General features: G+C 36.7%; 1 protein-coding gene and 1 long non-coding RNA gene across 4 annotated transcripts in view; one reads left to right on the plus strand and one right to left on the minus strand.

The window, feature by feature from the left end:
- Positions 1-27922, plus strand: part of ANGPT1 (angiopoietin 1) — a 339791-nt gene that overhangs the window by 64377 nt on the left and 247492 nt on the right. For 2 of the 3 annotated variants that reach the window (XM_082720022.1, XM_082720023.1), the window contains exon 1: positions 26824-27450. In XM_082720022.1, coding sequence (XP_082576148.1) covers positions 27154-27450 — 297 coding nt within the window. In that variant the 5' untranslated portion in view covers positions 26824-27153. Of the gene's footprint in view, positions 1-26823; positions 27451-27922 lie in introns of those variants that run through there. The other variant, XM_082720024.1, reaches the window with a different exon arrangement.
- LOC309859393 lies at positions 20707-27443 on the minus strand. The gene is made up of 3 exons (XR_014308659.1): positions 27202-27443; positions 22274-22483; positions 20707-21098 (listed from the first exon to the last, which is right to left on the minus strand). It is a non-coding gene; the product is annotated as an uncharacterized lncRNA (long non-coding RNA).

Below are 27922 nucleotides of genomic sequence, written 5' to 3' on the forward strand. Positions count from 1 at the left end.
AAAATGACTCTTTCCCCCTAAACAGTACTTTAAACAAAACTTGAACCTTAAGTGGGATTTGGAGTTCACCTCTGAGCTCATGGAAATGTGAATGAGGTCTAAGACCAGGTCAAACTGGTCAAATAGCTTGGAATTCAGTCCGATATTTTTTTCCTACTTAATTAAAAAAGGGATTATTTTCTCTTGCCAGTGAGTGGCCTTTGGGTTGGGAATATTGTATAACCCAAGCAGCCATCTTAATAAATTAGTCAGGAAATACACTGTTCAAGCAATCTTGTTTTTTGGCCTGTGGGGAGAATAGATGGTTAAATGAGTCAGGGGCTGGGGTAGGGCAGGAAATTTACACGATGAACATCAGGGAATTGCATTCATTGTACATTCAGGATCTACCATAATTCATTACACTGACCAAATCCTATAAAGCAGCTTCTAGTCTGCTGGATCTATAAAAAATATTTATCACTGTTTTCAAATAGCTGATTGACCCAGAAAACTCATTTGCTACACAGTTGGACATAGTTATACATGATGCCATAGAACACATTTGCTGTGTTTTATATCTTGAGTTCCATTCTGTCACAGGATACAAGTTGAGACAAAATATGTCCTAACTGGCCACTCTTCTGCAGGTGACCTCTTTCTTTTAGTGTAAATACAGATGAGTGGCTTGCTTAGTCCAGTCCATTCCTTTGGAAATAACCTGAATTAAATGTGATTTTTGAGAGATAGTCTGGAGACAGGATCTAGAAACAACTGGATTAAGCCACTTCTTTAATCACAGAATCTCCTGGTCGAAGGTACCTCAAAGGTCATACAGTACAACCACATTAACTACAGTTTACCATTAACTACAATCAGTTAATATTCATTGAATAGTTGCTAGCACCATATGCTCCAAAGTTGTTTGATTAAAAAAATAAACATTTTAATTTGATTTCCTATGCCTTTGCCACTTTAAAATCCTTCAAATTGTTCCTCATCAATTCTATTTAAGATATTATATAACAGCAGTTGGGCAAGGAGTATATGTGTGGGAAGTCTGATGGTAGAGTGATATTGTGTGACCACTGTTGGGCTTTTTTGCCTGGCAGGCATAGGAGCTTCACAGTAGGTGGGCTGTCTGGATTCAAACATGATTCTGATGTTTGCTAGCTCTTTGGTCTCAGGTGTTATACCAAGATCTCTAAGTCTCAGTATCCTATTATATGAAAAGGAATAGCAATGCACTGACTTCATAAGCTTGTTGTAAAGATCAAATGGGATAATATATACACATGACTTAGCATGGCACCTTATACATTGTGTATACTCAGTATGTGCAACCATTATTCATATTTATGCTATTTTTAATATATTATTTATGCTATGTTTACTATTATTATTTCACTATGGCCTTTTTGACAGTGTCATAACTGACACATAACAGGTGTTCAGCATACTTTTTTTTTTTTAAGATTTTATTTATTTATTTGACAGACATAGATCACAAGTAGGCAGAGAGGCAGGCAGAAAGAGAGAAGGAAGCAGCTTCCCTGCTGAGCAGAGAGCCTGATTCGGGGCTCAATCCCAGGACCCTGAGATCATGACCTGAGCCGAAGGCAGAGGCTTAACTCACTGAGCCACCCAGGTGCCCCGTGTTCAACATACTTTAATTGAATGAATGAACAAATAAGTAAAGGAGATATCTTCTTTAATGTGGAGTAAATCAGTTAGGATTAGTGAACATTCATCTCAAACATTTGTTAAACATTACACCTATGGATACAACCTGTATTCACACATAAGTTGATAAGGACATTGTACTTGGTCAGTGATCTCTGCTCACTCTTGGAAACCCAGATCTTGAATATAAGTAAGTTGAGATTTGGGAGGAAACATGGCATGAGGTAATTTTACCCAGGAGAAAAGCTGTCATCTTTTATGTACAGCTAAACATAGGAGGCTTGGCCTAGACCTGTTTCACACCCTAAACAGGACTGGTAGGTTTGAAGTAAATAAAATGAAGACCAGCTGTTGTTAAATAAGGTTGAAAAAAGATGTGGAATCAGTGTCCTTACATTGGCTTTAGGTGTGTTTATATTTCAAGATCCAAAGTGGTATTGTGGTTCCACAGTAGAATGTTGCCATAGTGAGCATTTCTAGCAGTTTCTTTTTTTCATTATTTTTAATAAAGAAAAAATACTTGACTATCTGTTATGATCAAAACATCAGATGCAAGTGAGAAGGAAAATTTCAATACAAATCACTAATATTCGTAAATAGAATGACATGGTATGTAGGTGATAAATCACTGCATTCTACTCCAGAAACCAATATTGCACTGTATGTTAACTAAGTAATATTTATAAATACATAAATAAATAAACAAATAAACAAATAAAATGACATTAATTTTAAAAATAGGATGAACACTACAAACTGCCTTTTTTAAAAGAAAACATTTTTTTTTCAAATATACTTTTTAAATACTGAGGGATTATAGTATTTTATACCTTCCTAAAAATTTTATTATCATCTATTATCTTCTTCATGGCTCAGTTTATTTCAATTCAACAACTATTTCTTGAGCACTTACTTTATACTAATGATTTGGTTCCTGAGGAGATGTAGAAGACATGGGGGAAATAAAGCTGGCTTTAGTTAAAAGATGTTAAGTGCTGGATGAGTAGGAGGACATTATGAGGGAAATAAAAGGTAAGATCAGAAAGGTCAGAAAGTTTCCTAGAGGAGATGAAATTGGAGATGTGTTTTGAAAGATGAGTAGGAGTTAGAAGGTGGAAGTGGTAGTGGGTTTAGAATAGGGCATTTCAGGTAAAGGGAGCAACATGCCAAAGATGCATGGGGAGGAACATGCTGCTCACGAGGAACTGCAAGTCATACCACATTCCCAGAATGGGAACTGTGAGGTGAAGAGGGCAGGGAATAAGATAGGGGCAGTGGACTGGGTCAAGCCATTTATTTCAGTTCCTTAGCATGATCAAATCACAATATGCTAGCATTTTCAAAATGTTTCCCAGTGCTTATTAATAGCTGTTACTTGGCGGGGGTTGGGGGGTGGAGAATACATCTGGGATATGCTGGGTTAGACAGTGTTATGTATTGGTTTTCTTCAAGTCTTACGAGGACATTCATTGTGTGAGTGGCCTTTGTGATTTTGCAGGAGGATATAGTATGCAGTATTTTCTAAACTTATTTGGACACAGATGATTTTGTAGTATTTGTGTTTTATCTTACAGCGCTTGCAGTGTTTCCTAAACTTATTTGAATACAGGCCATCTTTCAGGATTGGTGTTCCATGGAAAATTTTAGGGACCACTGATATAGATAACAGAGAGTCTGTAAATAATTTTAAATATAGGAATGTAGCTTATTCTAGTAGCAAAGTAGAGGAAGAATGTGAAAAGGGAAAATTAGGTGGAGGCAGATTATGATCTCATTATAATAGTCTTGGAATCGCTTAGAGAGAAATGAATGGGGCAGACCCAACCTTCAGTACGCAACAATGATGAAGAGAAGATGATTGATTAAGAAGCACTTAGGAGTCTATGGGAAACACAGATCTGATGATTTTATTCCTCTCTTTAATTATGAGATTCAAATCAGCAGGACTAGGCAACTGTTTGCACATAGAGGGTGATGAGAGAATAAATAAATCTATAACAGCTCACGTTCCTGATTTGGGGAAGTGGGTGACAAGTGGTGCTTTTCATTGAGATCTGAAATACTGGAGGAACAATTTAGAATTACTAGAACTGAGAAAGGGACTTTTAGGCATATAAAATTTAATGTGTCTACGGAACATTCAAGTTGACTGTCATACAAGTGATATGGATGCTGGAGAGCTGAGTACAATGGTAGTTCAAACTCTATGAATGTATAAGGTCACTCATCCAGGGAGGAACGTGGATAATTTTACCAAAAAGCAGTTTGCAAAAAGCCATCTTTTTTGGGGAGTTGCTTTCACAGGCTTAGCCACTTGGGAAATTGCCTTTTGGCTAATTAAACATTGGCAAATTGTCTATAGGCAAATTGACTGAGAGCTGCTAGGAAAACAGTACAGCCTGAGAATAATTCAGGACCAAGATGAACCTTTAGATGAAGAGAAAGCAGGAAAAAAGAGAAGCTCATAAAAGATAAATGAAGAGCTACAGATACTACCAAATTTTCACCACCGTGATTATTTATACTGCTAAACAAGTTTTTATTTATATAAAAATGACAGCCTCAACAGAATTAAAACCAAACTATTTAAGTTGCAAAATAGCTGGGAAAGTGTGTTTGTTTTGTAATGTGCTTAAATGGTCCAAGGTCAAGATTAACTGAACCACTTTATTTCTATCAACAGTCCACTGTTAACCAGGTCACCCACTTCTAGTATGTATTTTTGACATAACACAAACGAAACCTAGACCTTACTGCCTATAATAGTGATGGCTGTACATAGCTAGACACATTACGCATGTATAATTAATAGCAGCCAGCATTTTTCAAGATGAGAATAAATGAGTATTTTATTTCTAAGATTTCTTTCTTAAATAAGAAATGACTATGATTCTCAGATCTCTTGGGTTTTTTCAGCAATGATCAGTTACTTTCAAAATTAACTCTCTCTCATATATATATATATCTTCTGATGGGCCAAAACCTGTGCCTGGGATCTTGGGTCATCACCAAAGAATGAATGTGTTGTCTCATGTGTGTGAGACCCAAGTGGCTGGTAGAACAAGCAGAACACGGGGTTTCTAGCCTCAGGGTTTATTGATCTAATAACTTAATTTTATTTTTATTGTTATTGTTATTGTTATTGTTATTTTATTGTGGTAGTAACACCTAACATGAAGTCTACCTTCTTAACAAGTTTGTATGTGTATAGTACAGTATTGTTAGTTATAGGTTCAATGTTGTACAGCAAATCTCTAGAACTCTGTCATCTTGTGCGATTGAGAATTTATGTGTACTGATTAGCAACTTCCCATTTCACCCTCCCCTCAGCCCATGGCAGTCACCATTCTAGTCTCTTATTCTATGAATTAGACTATTTAAGTTAACCAGAATCATATAACCAGAATCATGCAAGATTTATGCTTCCATGACTGGTTTATTTTACTTAGCACAATGTCCTCAAGGTTCAGTCATGTCACATATAGCTAAACATTAGCTTGGCATTAGTGAAGAGGGGTGATGAAGTATATATTGAGTACCAGCACACGTATTATAAAGGAGGAAGGACAAAAGAGATCAGAGACCAAACTGGAAATCAGAAAACAAGCCAGGCATCAACAGTAGCTACTCTTATTCTTGGGTTCCTAAAGTTTGTTGCAGTTATTCTGATAAACAATGAAGAGGCATTCCTGAATAAAGAAGGTACTGAGTTGCAAGCTCCTAGAAAAGAGGACGAATACTTGGAGACTGTTTCAACGATATCAACACCCTTGAATTAAAAAAATAATAATAATAGTTCTAATATTTTGTCTACAAAATCTGGGAATCCAGACATTGATATACATTCTTTTAGAGAGGGTAGGAATATTTCCCCCATGTTTCTTATGCTGTGCTCTTCCAGCCCTGACGTCCTAGGGCATGCTCTGTCATATCTGGAATGCTCTTTTCCTCTTACCCATGCTCTGTCATATCTGGAATGCTCTTTTCCTCTTACCTATCCAAAAGTTGTTTGTTCTTCATATTTCAGCCAAAGATGTCTTTTGTCTATGAAGATTTTTCTGATTTCACTATTAATATCTCATTTCTCTATTCATTAGCTCATTCCAAAAATTTTTACTGAGTATCAGTTAGTGTGAGACTCAGTTCTTGGACCATGGCATAGCAGTGAACAAAACCAAACCCACTTTCTCATGGAGCTTACATTCTAGAGGGGAGAAATTAAGAAAATAAATAATACTTTTCTCTTCAGATAGAGATATAAAGAAATGGATGGTTGGGCAGATGGACAGATGGATGGCAAGACTGAGAATAGATAGAGATTTAGTTGTTAAAGCTATAAAAAAATTATGGGAGATAAATAATAATAATAGTAGGTAAATAAAATGATAGGAGAGTGATCAGCCTATGTGTAATGGTTGGCTGATATTTTAGCCAGTGTGTTCCCACTTATTAACATTTGCTGCCATATTTTAAATTCTTTGAAAAGAAGGGCCCTGTTTTTCTATGTGTTTCCCCTTACTAATGTTCGCTGCCATACTGTAAGCTCTTTGAATAGAAGGGCCCTGTCTTCTGCTTCTCTTATCCTCTCATGTGTGCCCAAGCACAGGGCCAGACTCAGGTAATAAGCTTAAAATAGATTTGTATTTGACACAATTCTTCACTTTTTACCCAGATATTTTGGCATCACAGAGGCACAGCTTTATTTTCCATTGAAATGTCAAATTGGTCTAAACAGGCTGGCTTAGAGATTTGTTTGGTTTCATATTTATATGCAGAGCAATATGCTCTAAATAAATCCGAAGGGATTCAATAACAGTTTTTGGCAGCAGCTTCTCTTTCGTGCTTCTATTTGTCTTTCTTGGTTTTCCCCCATGTTTTCACATTACTAGGAGATTTCCTCCTGCAATTAGTGTGGCTCCTCCCAGTGACCCTTCCACCCTTACCCTGAAGAGATGAGCAAGCTGAGCTGAGCCAGAAAGCAAAGGAGGGTTACAACAGAGGTTACTGAGGGTGTTCTTGGGACTGGGAGGAGTAGCAGTGTATGTGGGTTATGTTCTCTCTTGCATTTACTCTCACCCCCTTCAGTTCTCCCTAAACCTGTCATAGGAGGGCACATGCTGTTTAAAAGAAAACCTGGATTTTTGCCCAGGGAGTTATCAGGGGCAGTTCTAGGAAGAAGAAAAACAGAGTTAGAGAAAAGGGAAGAGGGACAGGGGGGAAATAAATCTCAGAGGATCAGAAGTGAACTAGGCCAAAAAAATGTTTTGCCAGCTCTTGTATCAGACATGGCATCTCTACATAGTTTCTCAAATCCAGTGCACTTTCAATGGCATTAGGAAGAACTCTACTTTGGAGTTTGGGGGGATTTATAGTATTCTTGGAAAGGGTATTTAAACATCACTAGTTTGCAAAGAAACAAAACCAACAATCTGATTTACTCTGTACTGTTTGCATTTTTCCTCCTATTTATTAATGCAGTCTTACTTTATAAAAACAAACGAAAACTGAACTAATTGGCTTTCTGTGAATACCAGGCGTTCTGCTTTTGCTATCTCATTTCAACCTCACCATGATCCCTGGGAGGGAGACAGGGTTACTTCCCTGTCACAGATGAAAAAGCCCAAGTTTAAAGTAATTAAGAGCCTTCCCCAAAGCACACAGCAGCTGTGTCAGAACAGGGATTTGAATCCAGGTGTTTGGGACAACAGGCAGAGTCCACGAATTCTTTATGTCCTTTAACAGGCATCAAATCATTATGTGAGAAATTACAAGTATAGTACTGATGGTCCCACCATAGACACTCCCGCTCCCCCCCTACACCTCTCCAGACATAGAAGGATGCAAACAGAATAACAGGTTATGATGCTTTTCACTCTTACCTAGGACCATACTGGTTTTCTGCTGAATTTCTTTTTATTGCTCTGATCCCTCTTAGGCCCTGGGCAAGGAGGTTGGCTTTTACTTCTGTGATTATTTATAGTCATGTTTTATTTGGTTTGCCATGTAGGAATTTATCCTGAAGATCTCCCAAGTCCCTTACAGGTGTCAAATAACCCTGCCATGGGAATGGAAAGTATGTTTTATGAAAATCAGTTAAGAATGTAAAGAAAGGGAAAGGAGAAGAGTTCCTCCTGAGTAGATTTCAGAGGTCAAGATTAAAAGTGAAAAATAAAATTCGCTTTTGGTGGTTGGATACTGAAATCCTAATTTGGAACCTATCTTATAAAAGTATGATGACTATATTATAGGAGTATATTAACCAGCTTCTAGTTGGATGCTGTTGTGATATGGGGCGATTTCTTGAGTTATAATTTTCTTAACTGCAAATAAAAGGGTTTATTTAAATCATTCAGTGCCAGAATTTTATGATTTAAAATTTCCCTTATTTAAAAATTTTTGAACCTCCAAAATGACTCTAATAAATAATATTCTCAATGTTATTTTAGCACATTTTGGTTTTTGATAGTTATTAAATTATCTGAATCTTAGACTAATTGTACAAAGGTCGTGAACCTGTGATTGTCTTTGTAATTTATCTACAATCTCATGGATTTAATTTTCCTCACTGCACCTGGCAAATAGCACCTGGCTATTTGTGGAAAATGGACCCAGCAAAATGAGGTCTGGAGGTTCAGGGCAATAATATTCACTGTCTTGCTACAGAGATGTCAATAACATTAAGCAGTCCATCTGTACAGAACAAGTTTCCCTCAGGACCTTTTACCTAGTAAAATTGACAGAGCAACCTAACCTGTCAGGAGGCCAGCAGCCAGGAGCAGCAGGCATACAGTAGGTGTGAGGAACCGCCAGTCTGTGCCCCTGCTGAGTAATTGCAACAGCCTCAGCCAAAATCATCGGAACAGCTGTCATGCTGAGGTCACAACACAAGGTTACAGGGCATGGCATCCAGGAAATGGTAGAGCACAGATAGGTAACACTAGCAATGGCTAAAGAACAGAAAGAAAAGAGATCTTTTTGGCTGAGTGGAAGACAGAGGAATGAGGAAGTATTTTTAACAAACAATGAAGAAAAATTTTTAAATGGATTCTAGGTTTAGGTTAAGAAAGACTTTTGTAACCCAATAGTATGTTTTCTTCTAATAACTTATTTTTAAATGTAAAACCTAAACTGATAGGGAGTTTATCTTGGAGTACAGTGTGAAGTATGAAGCCAACTTTGTCTTTTTCCAGATGAATACCTGATTGTCCTAATACCACTTATTTCTAAAAATCCTTTTCCTGCTGATTAGAGATGCTTCCTTACTCATATACTAAATTTGTCTAAGTGTTTAGGGATATTTTTTGAGACCATATTTCCTAAAGTACCAAGTCTAATTATGTTTCCCTTCTATCATGCTTCTCCAGGTAAAATAACCTTTGACTTACTCATTAGTAGCTTTTTATACCATGTTTGATGGAACGAATTAGGAAGGAGATGTGATTATCTCCCATATAAAGGAAATAGTTTTCAGGAAGGTCATGTATAACTCCAGAAGAAACGTGATTCTTTAGATATTATTGCTAGAAAATCCTCCAGCAATAGGATTTTTCTTTCATTTCTAAAGGTATTGCCAACTCAATTCATACACTCAGGAGATCCGCTCCTGCAAGTGGTCAAAGGAAGAAACCTACAATAGTAAAGGGGCAAAAATGAAACAAAGAAAAAAAATATATATATATATATACCTCCTGCTGTTAGTCATTGCCGCCTATAATAAGAAACTACAACATTTTTGCTATAAAAAAGTAGTTCACTTAAAAAAATCTTATCAAGCCAAGCAAAAGGGTTATATTGCATTCATATGTCTATAGTTAGACTTATTTTCTGGCAGCAGTGCTTTTAGAGTAAAGATTGCTTATTTGTGCAAAAGTATAGGATAGTTTATCAGCAAGTTCAAACATATTGTTTCATTAAGTCTCTTGGCATAACAAGGTATAAAAATAAGAACAAATCCAGTATCTATATAGTGTATACAGATTAATATGTTTCAAACCAGGATTAGAGATTTAAATCTTGTGTTTTCATTTTCATTAACATTAGGAGAAAATGTAGTGCTAAATCTTTCAAATGCTTTTATGGGTGCCTCCTTTTCTGAGATTGATGTTGCTATTTATAGCAGATCTCCCTGAGAAGGTCGTCATCATTTACCAGTGCCAATTGCTTGCCTTTCAATCTTTCTTAAACCAGCTCTGATCAGGATCAGCATCCTATATCCCCACTATTCTTCTGAAACTGCTCTTTTCAAGGGCAGCTACCACCTACATGTAGCTTAAATGACTACTTAATTCTCAGTTCTCATATTACTTGATGTAAAAGTTGCGTTTATCGTAATTGATCACCCTCCTCCCAGAAACATGTACTTCACTTGGTTTCCAGAACACATACCTTTCATGTTTTTTCCTACCTCACTGGCTACCTCTCTTTAGGCTCCTTTGCTAATTACTTCCCATATTCCTAATTTCTTAACACTAGAGACCTTCAGAGTTAGATTATTAGAAACTTTCTAATAATCTGTCTACCCTTACTTCCTTGGTGATTGCCTCTACTCATCATTTCCAGTACCATCTACAGGCTCCCTGATGATATCTAGATTTATGTCTCCAGTTTGGACCATTCCCCTAACTCTAGAGTTATGTATCTAACCACTTACTAGTTGTGTTTCTTCCATAAACCTCAAGTTTAACATGTCTGGAAGTAAGCTCCTGTTCTCTCTCCCAAATCTGTTCGTAATCTTCTTTATATCATAATCTTTTCATTAACAGTACTCATATTTCCATTTGCTTGGGCCAAAAACTTAAGACATCTCTCACACTCAACATACAAGCCACCAGGACATCCTTTCCATTCCACCTTCAAAATATTTACCTAACTACCTCTAATTTCTGTAGCCACTGCCTCTTATTGAACCCACCATCATTTAGGTTACTGGGCTCTGGGCTTTTGTCCTTGCCCTTCATGAGCTGCTATCCCTTTACAATACAAGACAGGTCACATTCTTCTGTTCAGAAATTCACATTGGCTTCCCACCTTGGAATAAAAACAAACATTACACTGGCCACTAAGGTCCTCCATGACTTTTTACCTCCACTCTGACCTCATCTTCTCCTACTGCCCTTTTTTGGACTCCCTGGCCATGCCACTGCTCCTTGACCAAGCAAGACACTCCCTTACTATATTAGTTTTCTATTCCTGCTATAATAAATTACCACAGACTTAGTGGTTTAAAGCAATACATGCTTATTATCTTATCATCTTATATGTCAAAAGTCAGACACACATCTTACTGGGCTAAAATCAAGGTGTCGGGAGATCTGCATTCTTTTTTGGAGGCTCTAGAGGAGAATCCATTTCCTTGCCTTTTCTAGCTTCTAGAGGTTACCCACATTCATTGGTTTGTAGTACCATTTCTCCATTTTTAGAGCAAAAAAGATTGATTCCCTCTGATCTTTCTTCTATAATCACATCTCCTTCTGACCCTAGCTGGGGAAAGGTGCTTTGATTTTAAGGACCAATGTAATTAGATAGGTACACCAACGTAATCTATCTCAAGTTTGGTAACCTGCTAATATCTGCAGAGTCCTTTTTGCCATGTAATATAACATATTCATGGGTTCCAAAGATTAGGATGTGGACATCTTTGGGAAAGGGACATTATTCTACCTAGCATACTCATCTCCTTAAATACTTGCTCATATACCACCTTTACAGTGAGGCTTTTCCTAACCATCCTATTTACATCCACCACCACCGCAGTATTTCCTTCTTACTTTCACAGTATTTCTCTTACCTCCTATTTTGGTTTTTTTTTTTTTATACTACTAATCATTATATAATATACAGTATGACATATATTGATACTTTAGTATATTTTTTATATCTCCTCTTATCAGAATGTAAGTCAGGAAAGTTGGTTTCCCTATTGTACTCCCAACACCTGCAGCAGTTTCAATCATATGGTATAGCTTCAGTAAGTAGTTTTTGAATTAATGGATGAAATAGTAGAGATAAAAACACAAGGATTCTACTTTGTTTCTAAGGTAGACTTTCCAAGTCAAGGGATGAAATACATTTTGAATTAGTATCCCCATAGATTCATTGTAGAATTTATAAACTTCTCTCTTGTGGACTTTACTCACTGTATGTTTAGTGGAATTTACTGGTTATTAACCTAAGTGTAGTGACAGTAGATTTTTGGCACATATATTAGTACCTGATTCATAACAGTGAATAGATAACATACCTCATTTGTCGTATTTTGTGAAGTTGAGAATGAACCCTTCTATTCCTAGTTTTCCTGAGAGTTATTATCATGAATGGATGTCATATTTTGTTAATTGGTGTTTCTATATTAGTTGATATGATTGGTGATTTTTCTTCTTTAGCCTATTAATATGGTAGATTACATTGATTGATTTTCAGATATTGAACCAGACTTTTATCCTTGAAATGGGAACCCCACTTGTTCATGTTATGTAATTCTTCTTATGTGTTACTGGATTCTGTTTTCTAACATTTTGTTAAGAAGTTTTGCTTGTATATTCATAAGTGATATTTGTTGTAGTTTTTATTTTTGTACTGTCATTGTCTTGTTTTGATATAAATGAAATAATGGCTTCATATTTGTGTTGAAAACTGTCCCTTCTCTTCTAATTTATGGAAGAAATTGTGTAGAAGTTTTAGCCAGGACTATAAAGCAAAAAAGGAAAATAAAATACAAATAAATTAGGAAGGAAGAAATAAAACTATCCCTATTTGCAGATGATATGATTATCTATGTAGAAAATCCAAGGAATCTATCAAAAAAAAAACTTCTAGTATTTACTTATTTATAATTTTATTTTATTTTTTCAGTGTTCCAAGATTCATTGTTTATGTACCACACCCCATGCTCTATGCAATACATGTCCTACTTAATACCCACCACCAGGTTCACCCCCCCACCCCCCCAAAACCATCAGTTTGTTTCTCAAAGTCCATAGTTTCTCATGGTTTGCCTCCCTCTCTGATTTGCCCCAATTCACTTTCCCTTTCTTTCTCCTAATGTCCTCCATGTTATTCCTTATGCTCGACAAGTAAGTAAAAGCTTATGATCATTGACTTTCTCTGCTTGACTTATTTCACTTAGCTTAATCTCCTCCAGTCCCATCCATGTTGATACAAATTTGGGTATTCATCCTTTCTGATGGCTGTGTAGTATCTCATTGCATATATGGACCATATCTTCTTTATCCATTCCTCTATTGAAGGGCATCTTGGCTCTTTCCACAGTGTGGCTATTGTGGTCATTGCTGCTATGAACATTGGGGTACATACGGCTCTTTTTTCCCACTATATCTGTATCTTTAGGGTAAATACCCAGTAGTGCAATTGCTGGGTCATAGAGTAGCTCTATTTTTAATTTTTTGAGGAATCTCCCCACTGTTTTTTTTTTTTTTAAGATTTTTTTTTTAATTTATTTGACACAGAGAGATCACAAGTAGGCAGAGAGTCAAGCAGAGAGAGGGGGGAAGCAGGCTCCTTGCAGAGCAGAGAGCCAGATGTGGGGCTGCATTCTAGCACTCTTGAGATCACAACCTGAGCCCAAGGCATAGGCTTAACCCAGGCACTCCCCCACACAGTTTTCTAAGGTGGCTGCACCAATTTGCATTTCCACCAACAGTATAAGAGGATAAACTTCTGGAACTAATAAGTGAGTTAAAGAAGTTTGCAGGATATAAATAAGCATTCAAAAATCAATTATGTTTCTGTTCACTAGCAATGAAAAGGCAGAAGCCAAGATCAAAAAACAATAGCACTTGTAATCACTCAAAAATGAAACAGGTATAAATTTAATAAAACCTGTAGCCTTTGTGTACTGAGAACTGCAGAATACTGAAAGAAATGAAAGATCTTAAATGGAAAGGCATGTCACATCCATGAATCAAAAGACACAGTAAGGTAAAGAATAGCCAACATGTCAGTTCTCCTCAAATTAGCATGTAGTTTTCTATAAATGTATCAGCAAGATTTTTTTATAGATTTAGACAAAATTATTCTAAAATTTATTTGGAAAAGCAGAGGAGCTAGAATAGCATAACAACGTTTTAAAAGAAAAAGTAGAAAGAATCACTTTACCTGTGTTTAAGAATGTTGGTATACAGGGGCACCTGAGCTCAGTTGGTTAAGCATCCCATTCTTTAATTTCAAGGTCATGAGATAGAGCCCCCTCCCCCACCTCATTGGGGTCTGTGATGGGTGTGGAACCTGCTTATTAAGATTCTACCTGTCCCTCTGCCACAGCTCCCTCTCCATCCCTGTTCCCTAGCTTGCATGTGTACATTCTCTCTCTCTCTCTCAAAAAAAAAGAACGATCATAAACTATAGAAACCAAGACTGTGTAGTGGTACGGTACTGGTGAAGGGAGAGACATATAGAAAGAATAAATAACTTAGAAATAGACCCACACAAATACAGCCTGTTGATTTACTTACTATAAAGTTGCAAAGCAATTCAATATAAGAATAATTTTTTTAATAAATAGTGCTGAGGCAATTGGATATCCATAAGCAAAAAAAAAAAAGCTTAACTTATATCTCATGTTATACAAAAAATAACTTAAAATGGTTGAGATTTAAAATTAAAATACAAATTGAAGATAACATAGGATAAAACCTTTAGTACCTAGTGCTTTGTGAATATTTCCTAAAAAAGACACCAAAATCATGATTCATTGAAAAATAGGATAATTTAGACTTTATCAAAATTAGAAATTTTTGTACTATGAAGACTTCATTAAGAAAGAAATTTAAAAAGATAAACAGACTTTAAACTGTTTATCTATTTAAACAGATAAACAGATAAAAAGATAAATATTTCTCCTACAGACTAGGAGAAATATTGGCCAACCATGTAACTAAGGGCTTATACCTAGAATATATATATATATTTTTTTTAAACGCAGTAAGAGCAAACAAACAACTCTTACAAGTCAATATTAAACACACACACACACACACACACACACACACACACACACACACAAATAATCCAATCAGAAAACGGGCAAAGACATGAAGAGAAATTTCAGTGACAAAGGTATACCATAGCACATGCAGAAGTGTTTAATATCACCAGTCACAAGGAGAGTGCAAGTTTAGATCATGATAAAATATTACTCCACATTTCTTAGAATAGCCAAAATAAGAAATACTGATATTACCAAATAATCATCCAGCAAGGATTGGAGAAAGTGGATCTCTCGTATATTGCTGGTAGAAATGTAAAATGTCATAGACACTCTTGAAAACAGTTCGGCAGTTTCTTTTTTGTTGGGGCAGGCAGAGGGAGAGGGAGAGAAAGAATCTTAAGCAGGCTCCACACCCAGCGCAGAGCCCAACACAGGGCTCCGTCTATTGACCCTAAGATCATGACCCTGATATTGTGACCTGAGCCAAAATCAGGAGTCAGACATATAACCGAGCCACACAGGTGCCCAGTTTGGCAGTTTCTTAAAAAACAAATACACTTTTACCATACAATCCAGCATTTTTGCTCCTGGGCATTTATTATAGTGATGTGGAAATTTATGTCTACACTAAAACCTGTACACAGTTTTTCTTAGCAGCTTTATTTGTTATAGCCCCAAAGTAGAAACAACCAAACTCTCCATTGATAGTTTATGATTAAACAGACTGTGGTATCCATACCATAGAATAGTACTCAGTAAGAACAAGAAATGAGTACACAACAACTTGGATGGATCTCAAGGACATTATGATGAATGAAAAAAGAGCCAGCCTCAAGAGATAATATACTACATGATACCATTTATAAACATCCTTGAAGTGAAAAAGTTTGGAGATGGAAAAACATATCAGCTGTCATGGGTTAGTGATGGTGTTAAACAGAAAGTGTATGACTGCAGAATAATAGAATGAGGTAGACCTTTGTGGTGGTGGAATATTTCTGTATCTTGCTTATGGTGGTTATATGATTTTATACATGTGATAAAATGATAAAGATCTATATATGCACATTGTACTAAGGCCAATTCCTGATTATAATATTATACTAAAATTATAATTACTGAGAAGATATACCAATGGAGAAACAGTGAAAGGTATGTGAGTCCTTCCTGTACCAACTTTGGAGATTCCTATTTACCTATAATAGGATTTATATATAATGTCTATATATAAATGTATATATAATATCTATATTTATATATAATATCTATATTATCTCTATATATTTATATATAATATCTATAATATCAAAATAAAAGTTTTAAAAAATACATTTGTTTCAATGCATATCATGGTAATCCAATCAGAATACATATTCCAAGTGTGCTTTTTGGAAATGTGGTGCCAGTTGTTGTTAAAATTATTTTTTATTGAGGTGATATCACATAACATTAAATTTAACCATTTTAAAGCATACAATTTACTAGTACATTCACAGTGTTGTGTAACCATTACCACTAGTAGGTCCATACCATTTCATCAGTTTGAAAGAATTAAGTAGTTACTCTCTACTCCTCTCTACATGCAGTCCCTAGAAAACCACTCATCTGATTAGTTGCTCCGGATTTACCTATTCTGGATATTTCATATAAATGGAATCACAATGTATGACAGTTTTATCTGCCATCTTTCACTTAGAATGATGCTTTGGAGATTCATCCATGTGGTAGCATCTATCGGTACTTCATTCCCTTTTGTGGCTGAATAATATCATATTGTAAGGATGTACCACTGTTTGTTTATACATTCATCTATTTGTGGACATTTGGATTGTTTTCACCTTTTGGCTACTGTGAATAGTGCTGCTGTAGACGTGTAATGCCAATTTGATACAATAGTTACTCCTGAAGCTCATGGTTTCCTTGTGAAAGATGTAGAATCTGTATAGGTTTTATAATCAGAGGATTCAACCAGTAATTCTAAACCTTCTGTATTTTATTTAGGACAATTTACTTCTCATTGCTGATTTCCCAGGCTTTTATTCATCTCAGTGAGAAACCAGATATTGGAACAGTTAGAGGTAAGAATATAGGTATGAGCTGCTTATTTTGGGAGGGACAAGTAAGAATGCTTTGTGAAAAAGATGAAAATGTCATCATAGTAGCAATTATAAATTATTAGATGAGGGTCAGCATTGTGCTCCTGAGTGATAAAGACAGAAATATTTTATTCCTTAAAGGCTTTAAAAATAGAAATTTATGAGATAAATTACTTCAACAATAGCAAACAATATGAACCATGGATATACTTAACCTCTTGGGTCTAGTTTATTTAATCTGCTGTCATTTTGTGTCCTTAAATGCTCCAGAAATTAAACATATAACACTTTATAGCACCGAGGTCATTGTTTTATAATCCTAGAATTAAAGACTCTCCAGAAATGTTTTTAGGTTTGTCTAAGTAAGTTTACTACTTATTTCTTTGTCTAGACCCAGTCTAGCTCTTTTCACAGCATTTCTTCTTGGGTTAACTCTCTCAGTTAAGCCATTGTTTTTTAACCATGGCTGTACATTAATACCACCTGTGACCTTTTTTTTTTTTTTTTTTTTAACAATCCTTGTCTATGCTGCATCAGAGATAACTGAATTAGAATCTCTAGAGACAAGCCCAGCATCTTATTTATGTAAAATCCACTAGTGATCCTAAGGTTCTGTTAGGGTAAGGAATTAATGAATCAAACAAGTGGTTCTCAAAAGGATGAGCATCACAATATTTGTGAGACTTGTAAAAAATAAGCTGACTCCCATACTCAGGTTTCTGATTCAATAGTTCGGGTGGAACCTGGGATTGTATTTTATGAACAATATACCTGGTGATGCTGATGCTGCCAGCCTGGGATACAACTTTAAGGACAAGGGATTAATCTTGTCTTTTTTACTCAGTGAAGATGAAAATACAACTGGCTAACCTCCTCCATATAAATACCTTGTAAATGTTTTTGTTTTGTTGTTTGTTGGTTTTTTTTTTTTTTTGCCACTTATTTTAGACAATTTTTAAAAAAGATTGTATTTATACTTGACAGAGAGAAAGATCACAAGCAGGCAGAGAGGCAGACAGAGAGAGGGGGAGCAGGCTCCCTGGTGAGCAGACAGCCCGATGTGGGGCTTGATCACAGGACCCTGAGACCATGACCTGAGCTGAAGGCAGAGGTTTAACCCACTGAGCCACTCAGGCACCCCTTTTTTAGACAATTTTGTTAGTGTGATGATTGGGTCCTAAAATGAGATGGCCTGGTTAAAATGCCACTTCTGTGCAACCTGGATCAAGTTTCTTATTTTCTAAAGCTTTAGATTGTTCATCTGTGAAATGGGTTTGATATGCTTGTTTAAATTTGATAATGTATATAAAATGATTGACATACTGTTAAATATAATTATTAACTTCTATTGATGGCTCTCATTTTCAACTATTACAACTTTCCTTTGGTGTAATTGGCTATCAGGCTCTATTCTTCTTGTTGGTTTAATAAATAGGGAAAGTATGTGAAAAATTAGGTAGATAACTAGTTCTGGGAATCCAAAAGAGCAAGTCCTTTCAAGGGATTTACAGAGGGTTTCTATATATGTAATTGTTAAAAGTTTCACCTCTGGAATCAGAAAGTCCTGGGATTGAGTTCTGATTGAAGTTTCTAAGTTTATTTCCTCTGTAAAATGATGGTAATAAAAGTTCCTGCATATTGAGTTTTGTGATTCTAACAGAACAGATAATGCAGGTACAATGATTAGCACAATCTTGGACATATCGTAGGTACTCAAATGTTAGCTATTATTAAACTGAGAGTAATTTATTCTTAACTGCTCCTTTAAATATTAACTCTCCTTTCCCACTTTTGAACTGATGTGTTTTTATGGCTCTTTGAGGGATGTCAGGAAGGAATGTAAATTCTTCAAGGGGGAATGTAACTCTTGAGGAGAAATTTGTTTACTGTTTCCCCAGCACTCATCCAAAAACAAGACGAAAAAGGAGTGAAGAGTTACTCTTCAGACACTAAATAACCTCACCATTTTTTCCCTTGCCAGACTCAAGAGAAGAGCTGTTGAAATTCCTAGTCAATCATTAGTCTCAATTTCAGGCCTTCAGTGGGGCATTTCTGTTAGAAGACAGCATTACAAGCAGGGCTGCTGCTGATCCTGCACTGTGACTTCCAGGTTGAGAGGGAGGGAAGTTCTTCATGTGTTCTCTGGCAGCATGTGTATGGGAGACTCTGTTTCAAAAGATTTTTTTCTTTTTCTTATTTGACTGCAGAATGGGAGCAATCCAGTGCAAACTCAGCAGCTTATCACAGTCTTTTCCACAGATACGTGGACAGGAGGTATTGTTTTTCATTCATTTTGCAAAGAGAGAGCACCCTACTGTAGATAGCACTACGTTATGTTTCCCAAAGTGTGGTACACATTCCACTGAGGACATGAAATACGTAATGGGTGGTTTGTGGCTGGATAGTCTTTTTAGCACTCTGTGTTCATTGTAATATACATTAGGAAAAAGCGCCTGCGATTGTGATTGGTTTTCCTGATACTCTTACTTAAGGCAAATCCAAGATACAAAGAAAGTTTACATTTGAATTAAGGAAACTAGTAGGTAAACAACAGTACAAGGGGCATGTATGCAGTTTTGATACATACACTGAGGGTGAACATAATATAAATTCGGGAAACATTTTACAAAATATACGGGCTGTTTTATGCCTCTGGAATTAAACATGACCTATCTACATATATCATAAGAAAAAGGAATTTTAACTACAGAGAATGAAATGGTTATGACAGTCTTTCCTGATTTTTTTTAGTCATTTAATTCTGATCTTCTAGCCTTTCTTTATTTGCCACAATTCTCCCTTTTAAAGATTTGTACTAACCACAAGAGGAGGATGAAGAAGAAGTTCAATGAAAGTACAAGTTCAAAGAAAAAAAAAAAGTTTTCAGATTTAATGGGTACTTCATTTAAGGTTAACATTGAAAAATACCAGTTTTTGCCCATCAACTTATGAACTAAGAGCCTGGTTAAACCATATATTTTCACAACTTTTTATACCACTGGAATTTATTTTCTAATTGAATTGCCAAATTCTTAATCTGATTAGAGCCTAAGTGGAAGCAAATTTAGTACTGGAGAAAAACCAGATAAAATAAGATTCCCTTTGCTAATGTATAAGTTATGCTATATATTTCTTATAAGATTAATAGTAGAGTGTTTCAGTTCTTTTTCATTTTATCAGAGGCAAACACTTGCCACTTTATTTCCTCATCCTAGGAAACAGAATAGGGTGATATATGCCACAAGTCTAGTCATAAAAGAAGCTCTTGAAAATAAGGTTATCTAGTTGAATTGGCCAGAAATGAGTCTGATAACAAGTTATAGTGATGAAGCTATAAATGGCATCCACATTGCTCCCATGGTTCCTCGGGAATAAAATTCATATCACACTTCTGAGTATGACTGGTTTATATATTTGTCTGTCCTACTAGATGTCTCTGTGGAATAGTATATTCTTTCTAAATTATTTCCAACTTCTTTCATTCATTTAACAAATATTTATTGAACATGTTTTATGTGTCAGGCACTCACTATTCCAAGTGCTGAGGATGCAGTCATGAGGCAGGAAGCATTTGTCCCTGACTTCAAGGAAACCAGAACTGTTTATGTGAACTGACATTGTGAATGTCGTCACTGTTCCATATTAGTCACTTAAAAGTGATTTTTAAGAGGTTCAGAAGTAATTTTAAATAAGTTAGAGGATGAAATGATAGGGAATGGAGTTAGGTCAATATAGTCATAAAATTCAACAAAATAGGTTTAAAAGTAGGATCATTTTTGAGCACAAGGGAAGAGCTCAAATTTAGAAATAAGAATTAACATTTGAAGTACCTGATATGCTTTAGATATAGTGTTCAGTATCTTATACCCATTATTATATTTAATCTTCATAACCCCCTGTATACTGTATTATCATCCTCAGTATCATACACTGAGACTGTATTATCATCCTCGTTTTAGGGGTAAGGAAACTAATCTTAGAAGAATTAAATATCTCACTCAATGTAATTCAATTTTGTTTAATAGTATAAACAAGAAATAAGCAAAAACAAAGAGAAAGCAATTTGCCTCCCACCTTAACTACTACTGAGCAGTTCATCTAACCTCTGATAAGCAGAGGTTGTCACAACTCTCTAATCACAAAAAGAATCACAGAAAGCCCTGTATCTTCTAGTCACTGCTCAGTGGAGGTCATTTATCAGCTTTGGCTACGAGGATTAGTCACCATCCATGTGCCATTGGGTACTTGAGTCATCACATATTGATTCTCGCCATTCCTTTCCAATCATGTTCTGAGTTTCTGAGAAGATATGTAAAATACATGTTCTTCCTGAAGTTGTAAAAGCTGAGACAGAGAGAACTTTGCATTTTTCTCTCATGTAAGAATCAAGACTTCTATGGGGAAAAAGAGAAGAAAGAAGACAGTTAATAAATGCAAAACGGTTTATATGCTTTTTCCCATAATAAAATCTCATCTCACTGGGTCTCCACTGGAAATCTTTCTCCATTCTGGTATGAGGGGAATGTTGGCATCTGTATTTTTACTTGTTACAGTTCCCAGCTGTTTGTTTTCTTTTATTACTTGGGTACTTGTAGAAGTTATCTCTGTTGTAGAATTAACAAGTAACCTCACCCTGGAAGGTATTTCTATAATGTTTCTTGAATGGTTCTTCAGCCTCCCCACTGGGTGACTAGGACTATTGGGTACTATTCCACTGCAATTTCTGGGATTTGCTTTGTAGTATATGGGTCCTGATCTATGCGACTCTCCAGAAAGTGAGGTCTTGGAACCTAGGCAAGAGAACCTACAGGGGAGGGGGATACTTCTATGTCTTCAGATCTCATAATCAGGAATCAAAGTGAATGAGTCAGACAGTCAGCTGGATCACAAATATTTATCAGTTGCTCCCTTTGTGCCAGAAAAAGGGGGTAAAATGATCAATAAGACAAATGCAGTCCCAGCTCTGGGGAGGCTCCAATCTAGTGTGAAAGACCAAATTGAAATAAATTATTTCTGTTCACGTTAACAGTCTAACTCAGATGTTAGCTCCATGTATGGAGCAAGAATGATTCTTCTCATTCATACTGAAGAGGTCACTTGCCCAAAAGCATGTGTTTTGCTGAAAAAAGAGGGCTTTTATCTCGCAGGAAACACCATTTCACTGCAGACCTCTGTACTTGCTATATCTTCCTGAGTTTCTCATAGCCACACAGCCACAAGTTTCCTTTCTCTTCTGACTCATCTCCAAACCTCTCTAGCTCATCTCTATTCCCAGATCTTCCCTTGAGTCCCTTCTCTACTTTTGTTATGTGGAACAAGGTAATTCTGTCTGAGCCCTTTCCAACTTATACATAGCTACCATTTTAAAAACTGTCTTAGATAGCAAGACATCCACCGATTACCAGAAATTTCTCTCGTCAGAAGGCAGGGGGCTAAATGTTCTTTACCTACATATATTTCTCAACCCACTGCAGTGTCTTCCTCACCCCACCTACTGCGGTGTCTCTACCTCTTTGTAGTCTTTCCAGTTCATTTGAGAGTTACCAATGGATATTTCCCATGTACTCACGAAGTGCCGTCAGTCACCAGGTGATTTCCTTCATCTTCTTGTTTTTCTGTTTTAGCGCCCTGTGGTATTTCCATCTGTTGTGGATACCTTTGATGCCTACATAGTTGAGTGAAGGGGTCTTGGCTCTGCCTCCAGGGATTACAGCCAAGTGCTTCCTTTTAGACATAGCTGCCACTACCATAGCCCTCCTGGTATTCTTGAACCCTGAAACTGCCAGAGCAGAGCCATCAAATATGATGTCTTTAGAATACAGAATGTGTTTCAAGAATATATCTAACATAATACGTGCTGAATGACATTGTGTTCAGTATACAAGGGAGGAGAATGCTTTCTCGCCCCTTTTGCCATCATTGAGGTCTGTATGAATACTAGAGGAGTACTTGATGGTGTTTTTGAGAAATATACTATGTATATACATACATAGCAGTATGTAATAACAGGCAATATAGCAAAGGACTAAACATAGAGAATTCATCCTAAGTATAACCTGAACAATCAGATTGGATGTTTGTTAGTGGATGGGAAAACCATACTGGTGCATCTTTCCTTAACATTAGCTCTGTTTTAGAAGATCATAACATGAATCCATGAAGGCCGTGGTTAAGAGGAGAAGAAGATCCATCTTAGTTATAGATGCCATGTTGTTCCTGTCCCTCAATTTAAGAAATGCTTTCTTCCTATTTCCCTGTACTGAGATATTGCTGAAGGCATTATAGCTTGGAGGGATATGAATGTGGGCCCCATATTTAGACGGATTGAGGATCAAATTCCTGCTCTGCTACGTAAGGGATCATAGATCTTGGGTAATTTACCTCTGTGTGCTACAATTTTTCTCATCTGAAATAATAATACGCAATTATGGGGGTGCTGTCAATGTTAAATGAGGAAATTAATTTATTATGGGTTAGAAAATGTTATGCATTATTATTGTAGCATGTTCTTATATCTAACCCATTCTTTAGAATAAATTTTGTTTCACCCCAATTTTAGGCAGACTCACCTGCCAAAATGCAACATATGTGGCCAGTTATATAATGGTCAGATATTAAGTAATTGAATTAGCTCATTCACTCATTCATTTATTCTCTCATTCCTTCAACCAAAATGCATAGTAAGTGCTGGGAAATCAGTGATGAAAGAGCAGATTACTTTATGAGCTCGCAGCTAGAGGGGGAGATGGACCAAAAAAGAAATAATTAGAAAAGCAGTGTGAGAAGTACCATTATGGAGATATGAAAAGAAGGTTATTGAAACACATCAGAGAGAGTCACTTATTGGGCCTGGAGAAATTAAGAAAGCTTCACAAAGGAAGTAACAAAGACTAGCTGTTAGGAGAGATTTAGGGCCTCAGGTTCCCATATAAATGGTGTTCCCTGTCTCACTGGAAATTTCTGGATGAGGCTAATGTTTACTAGGACTATTGTAGATAAGAGATCAGACACTTAAAGCATAAACCTCCCTATTTCAGAGCTCTAGTAATGGAGGAAACACACACACACACACACACACACACACACAGATACAGAGCTTTCAAGATCAAGTTGCCTCAGTCAGTATTCAAGTGAATACAATTATTTAATTCTTGAGAATTTTTTTTTTCCCGTTTTGGAGGTGTGACAGAGGAATTTTTTTTCTTTTTTAAATATAGCCTGTTTTTCAAATTCCTTCCTAAACTGCACCATTTCTGAATAGTCAGGAACAATGACCCACCATTAATGCCTTTGGTTAGGTTCAGGTCCTTGGAAGCTTACAATCTTTAGCATATCACGAGGAGCCTCAAATGCACCCAGTGTCTTCTCAACTGAAGTCCTAAAACATATGAGTTCATTGTACATGCCCCTCTGTTTTCCAGCTACTTAAAATTCATCTTAAGACATCTTTTTTTTTTTTTTTTCCCCAGAATGACATTAATACTTTCAGTGTCATGGTTTTTGTTTCTTTGTTTTTCTGGAAAAGAAAGAAATCAGTTTCTTTTACTGTCTCTCTGTCCCCTCTCCCTTTTTTTGTACTTGCATTTCAGCTGTCCTTTCTTGGTTGTCTACTTTTACCTCAGGAAATTGTGAATTCCTTCATTTCATTTGTTCAGATTGGAAAAGTTTATATGAACAAGCACGTGTAGATTCACACACACCCACATCCCATGGAGGAACAGATTTTTAAATCTTGGTTGTTATAAAACACAGAAACACTTTAATAGAAACCTCTCTACTCACTCTTGTGTCTTCTGCTGATTTTCAGCTATATTTAGTTTTTAACAAATCACTTAAGGTGTTGGTTTTGGACTCTCTTCTTTCCAGGAATAATTTTCAAAGCAAGCATTGTTGGAAAATGTTCTTAGACAATCTGTGCCTTGCCAGTTTACTTCATCCTTATGGGCCCTTAAAAACTCTATTGCATGGGTTACCTGCCACTCTTGTTGGTTTCTTCCGTACAGGGGAAAGACTAAATCACTTTGGTGGTATGACCTCGCTTTTTTTATTTTTTTAAAGATTTTATTTATTTATTTGACAGAGAGAAATCACAAGTAGATGGAGAGGCAGGCAGAGAGAGAGAGAGGGAAGCAGGCTCCCTGCCGAGCAGAGAGCCCAATGCGGGACTCGATCCCAGGACCCTGAGATCATGACCCGAGCCGAAAGCAGCGGCTTAACCCACTGAGCCACCCAGGCGCCCCATGACCTCGCTTTTTAATCAATTGTTTTACTTCTCAGTACCATCACTTAGTCTGCTTTACAACTGTGAATCAGTGCAGCTGGAGCCCTTTTGGAAGCCTTTTGGATGGCTCGGAGCTTACAAGGACAGGCTTGGAATCAGTTGGCCAGAGTTTACACATTGGCACCATTCCTAGCTAGCTATGTGGGTTGTGACCACTTTGGCATTCTGTGACTCAGTTTTCCCGTCAATAAAATGGGATTAAACATAATATCCATGTTTTGGGTTCATTAGGATAATTAAATGAGATCGTGTGCAAGTAGTATGTGCACAGACCTGAAAAGTATTAAGCCCTTAATAAATGCCATTGTTTTTATTCCACACGAGTAACAAGTCAGACAACAGAAGGAAGCTGCAGAGGCAGTTCAAGGACTTTATTGCTATGTTTGGTATTCTTTGCTTCCATTTCTCTCAGATCAGAAATTTGTTGTTTGATATGGAGAAGACTGATTAATTTTGGAACAATTTTTTATCTCTCAAGGAGATCACATTTTTTTCTGGAATTTGTTTTGTTCTCTTCTCTAACGTTTCCCTACACACCAATCTCTAACCTTATTGCCCTTTACCCATTGACCTGTACCCTGAGAACACAAGAGTCAACATGTGTGGTTTCTGTTTTTATATCATGACTACAGTTGAGAAGCTCCATTCCTGAAAATCCCTCCCAGTTCTTGATGAAAGCCTCTGCTCGTAATTCATGTTTTCTGCACGTACTTAGTAAAGAACTCAGCGCCATAACCTTAATTCTATAATTATCATCTATTCTTTATGTTTTGCTGATCCTTTTGTGCAAATGTTTACACTCTACATGTGGGAAATTATCTTTGGATAATTATTATTTCTTACTTAATAGAAGCAGAGATTTAGCCCATACAGCCCTTTGCTGGCCCATTGACACACCTTATGTATGTTTATTCTCAAAGAGTTTTCTGGTGCAGCCACAGGAGACGTTATGGGGAACTTCCTTACCAGGGTTAAAGATAGCCATAGCAACACCAAAGAGGTCCTTGTGAAATCTAAGATTAGGATGTACCACAGGAATTAATAATTCTCTGGCCACTGTCTTAAATTGTAACCATACTGTTTTTGTAAGGAAGTTGCTCAATTTATGTACATAGAGCACACAGAGCTATATTCTGATCAGGACACAGTTTTATTTAAAATCCATATCTCAGGAAGTACTCAGCTTATTCTGCTCAATATACACATGCTGTCTATATACCTTTGAGTGACAAGTTACAAATTTTTTTTTTTGCTAATTTTACCCTCCCTGAAAATTTTCCCCAACTCCTTAAAGTCTAAGTGAATACAATGAGAGAACACCATCTCTAGAAATGGTTTTTAATATCTTTTTTCCAGAGTCAAGAATGATTTTTTAAAATTAATGTTTATACAGTTTTATCCTTCACTAACAAAAATTATTTTACTGGACGCCATGCCAATTTCTTTTTAGAGTTCCCCAATTAAATAGTAACTTTAAAAACATACTGCTAGCTTGCTAGGTTTTAGTAGGTCAGCATGCACAGCGAAAGTGTATTAAGGTGGACTGCTCTATTTATTGATTTGCCCTGAATCTGCTGAAGGCTGGAGGCAATTGTCTGCAGAAGGGGCGGGAGGGCCATACATGATCGAGGTCATGCGCATCTAGCCAATTTGTAAGACGATCCGATCCGCTGCTCCAAGCCTTCAGCAATCCTTAGCATAGGGGCACACTCATGCATTCCTGTCAAGTCATCTTGTGAAAGGCTGCCTGCTTCCAGCTTGGCTTGGATGTGCAACCTTAATAAAACTCACTGAGGTCTGGGAGAAAATAGCAGATCTGCTGCAGATAGGGTAGGGGAAAGGGTCTAGAATATGTACACGCAGCTGATTCAGGCAGGCTCCACGCTGGACGGTTACACAGAGAGGAAACAATAAATCTCAGCTACTATGCAATAAATATCTCAAGTTTTAACTAAGGAAACTACCATTACAATGAAATAAAAAAAAAATAACATTTTAGAGCAAAGCTAACAAATGGCTAGTTTTCTGTGATTCTTCTTCAAAAGCTTTCTTTGAGGGGGAAAAAGTCAAACAAACAAGCAGTTTTACCTAAAATAAAAACTAGTTTAAAGGTCAGAAGAAAGGAACAGGTTTTGCGAGAGGCACGGAAAGAGAGTGCTGGCAGTACAATGACAGTTTTCCTTTCCTTTGCTTTCCTTGCTGCCATTCTGACTCACATAGGGTGCAGCAACCAGCGCCGAGGTCCAGACAACGGTGGGAGAAGATATAACCGGATTCAGCATGGGCAGTGTGCCTACACTTTCATTCTTCCAGAACACGACGGGAACTGTCGTGAGAGTGCGACAGACCAGTACAACACAAACGCTCTGCAGAGAGATGCTCCACACGTGGAACCAGATTTCTCTTCCCAGAAACTTCAACATCTGGAGCATGTGATGGAAAATTATACTCAGTGGCTACAAAAAGTAAGTGATTGCTTTCAGTTTCTAATTGCAGAGCCTTTTCCATTCTTGCATCTCTGCTAACTTCGAGTTCCTTAGGGGGGCATTTGTGTGTTTACTTTTGCTCCTGGGGGGCAGTGTTTGCAAATCCAAGCCTGTTCTCTCCCTGTGACTTTATGGGTGAGCCAACATTTTCAGGCTTGTGCAAGCCTCTGAAGTTATGGTGACAACCTATTATGTGCTAGCAATGGTACATTTTTGGTTTCCTTTTATTTGAAATTGAGCTTGATTTTTCTGTCAAAGCCCAACGTTAAAAAAAAAAAAAGAAAAAAAAAACGTCTTGAGACAGTCAGTGAAAAAAGAAAATAATGACAGTACTAGTTTAGAATCAGATGGATTTTATACCAGGAAATTTTCTGCAGCTAGGGTGAGAAGTCATCACCAAATACATTTTTTTTCTTCACCCTCTAGTAAAGTTAATATGAAATGGGAGTAT

This window comes from Mustela nivalis (genome assembly GCF_964662115.1).
Source record: "Mustela nivalis genome assembly, chromosome: 2".
Taxonomy (NCBI): Eukaryota; Metazoa; Chordata; class Mammalia; order Carnivora; family Mustelidae; genus Mustela; species Mustela nivalis.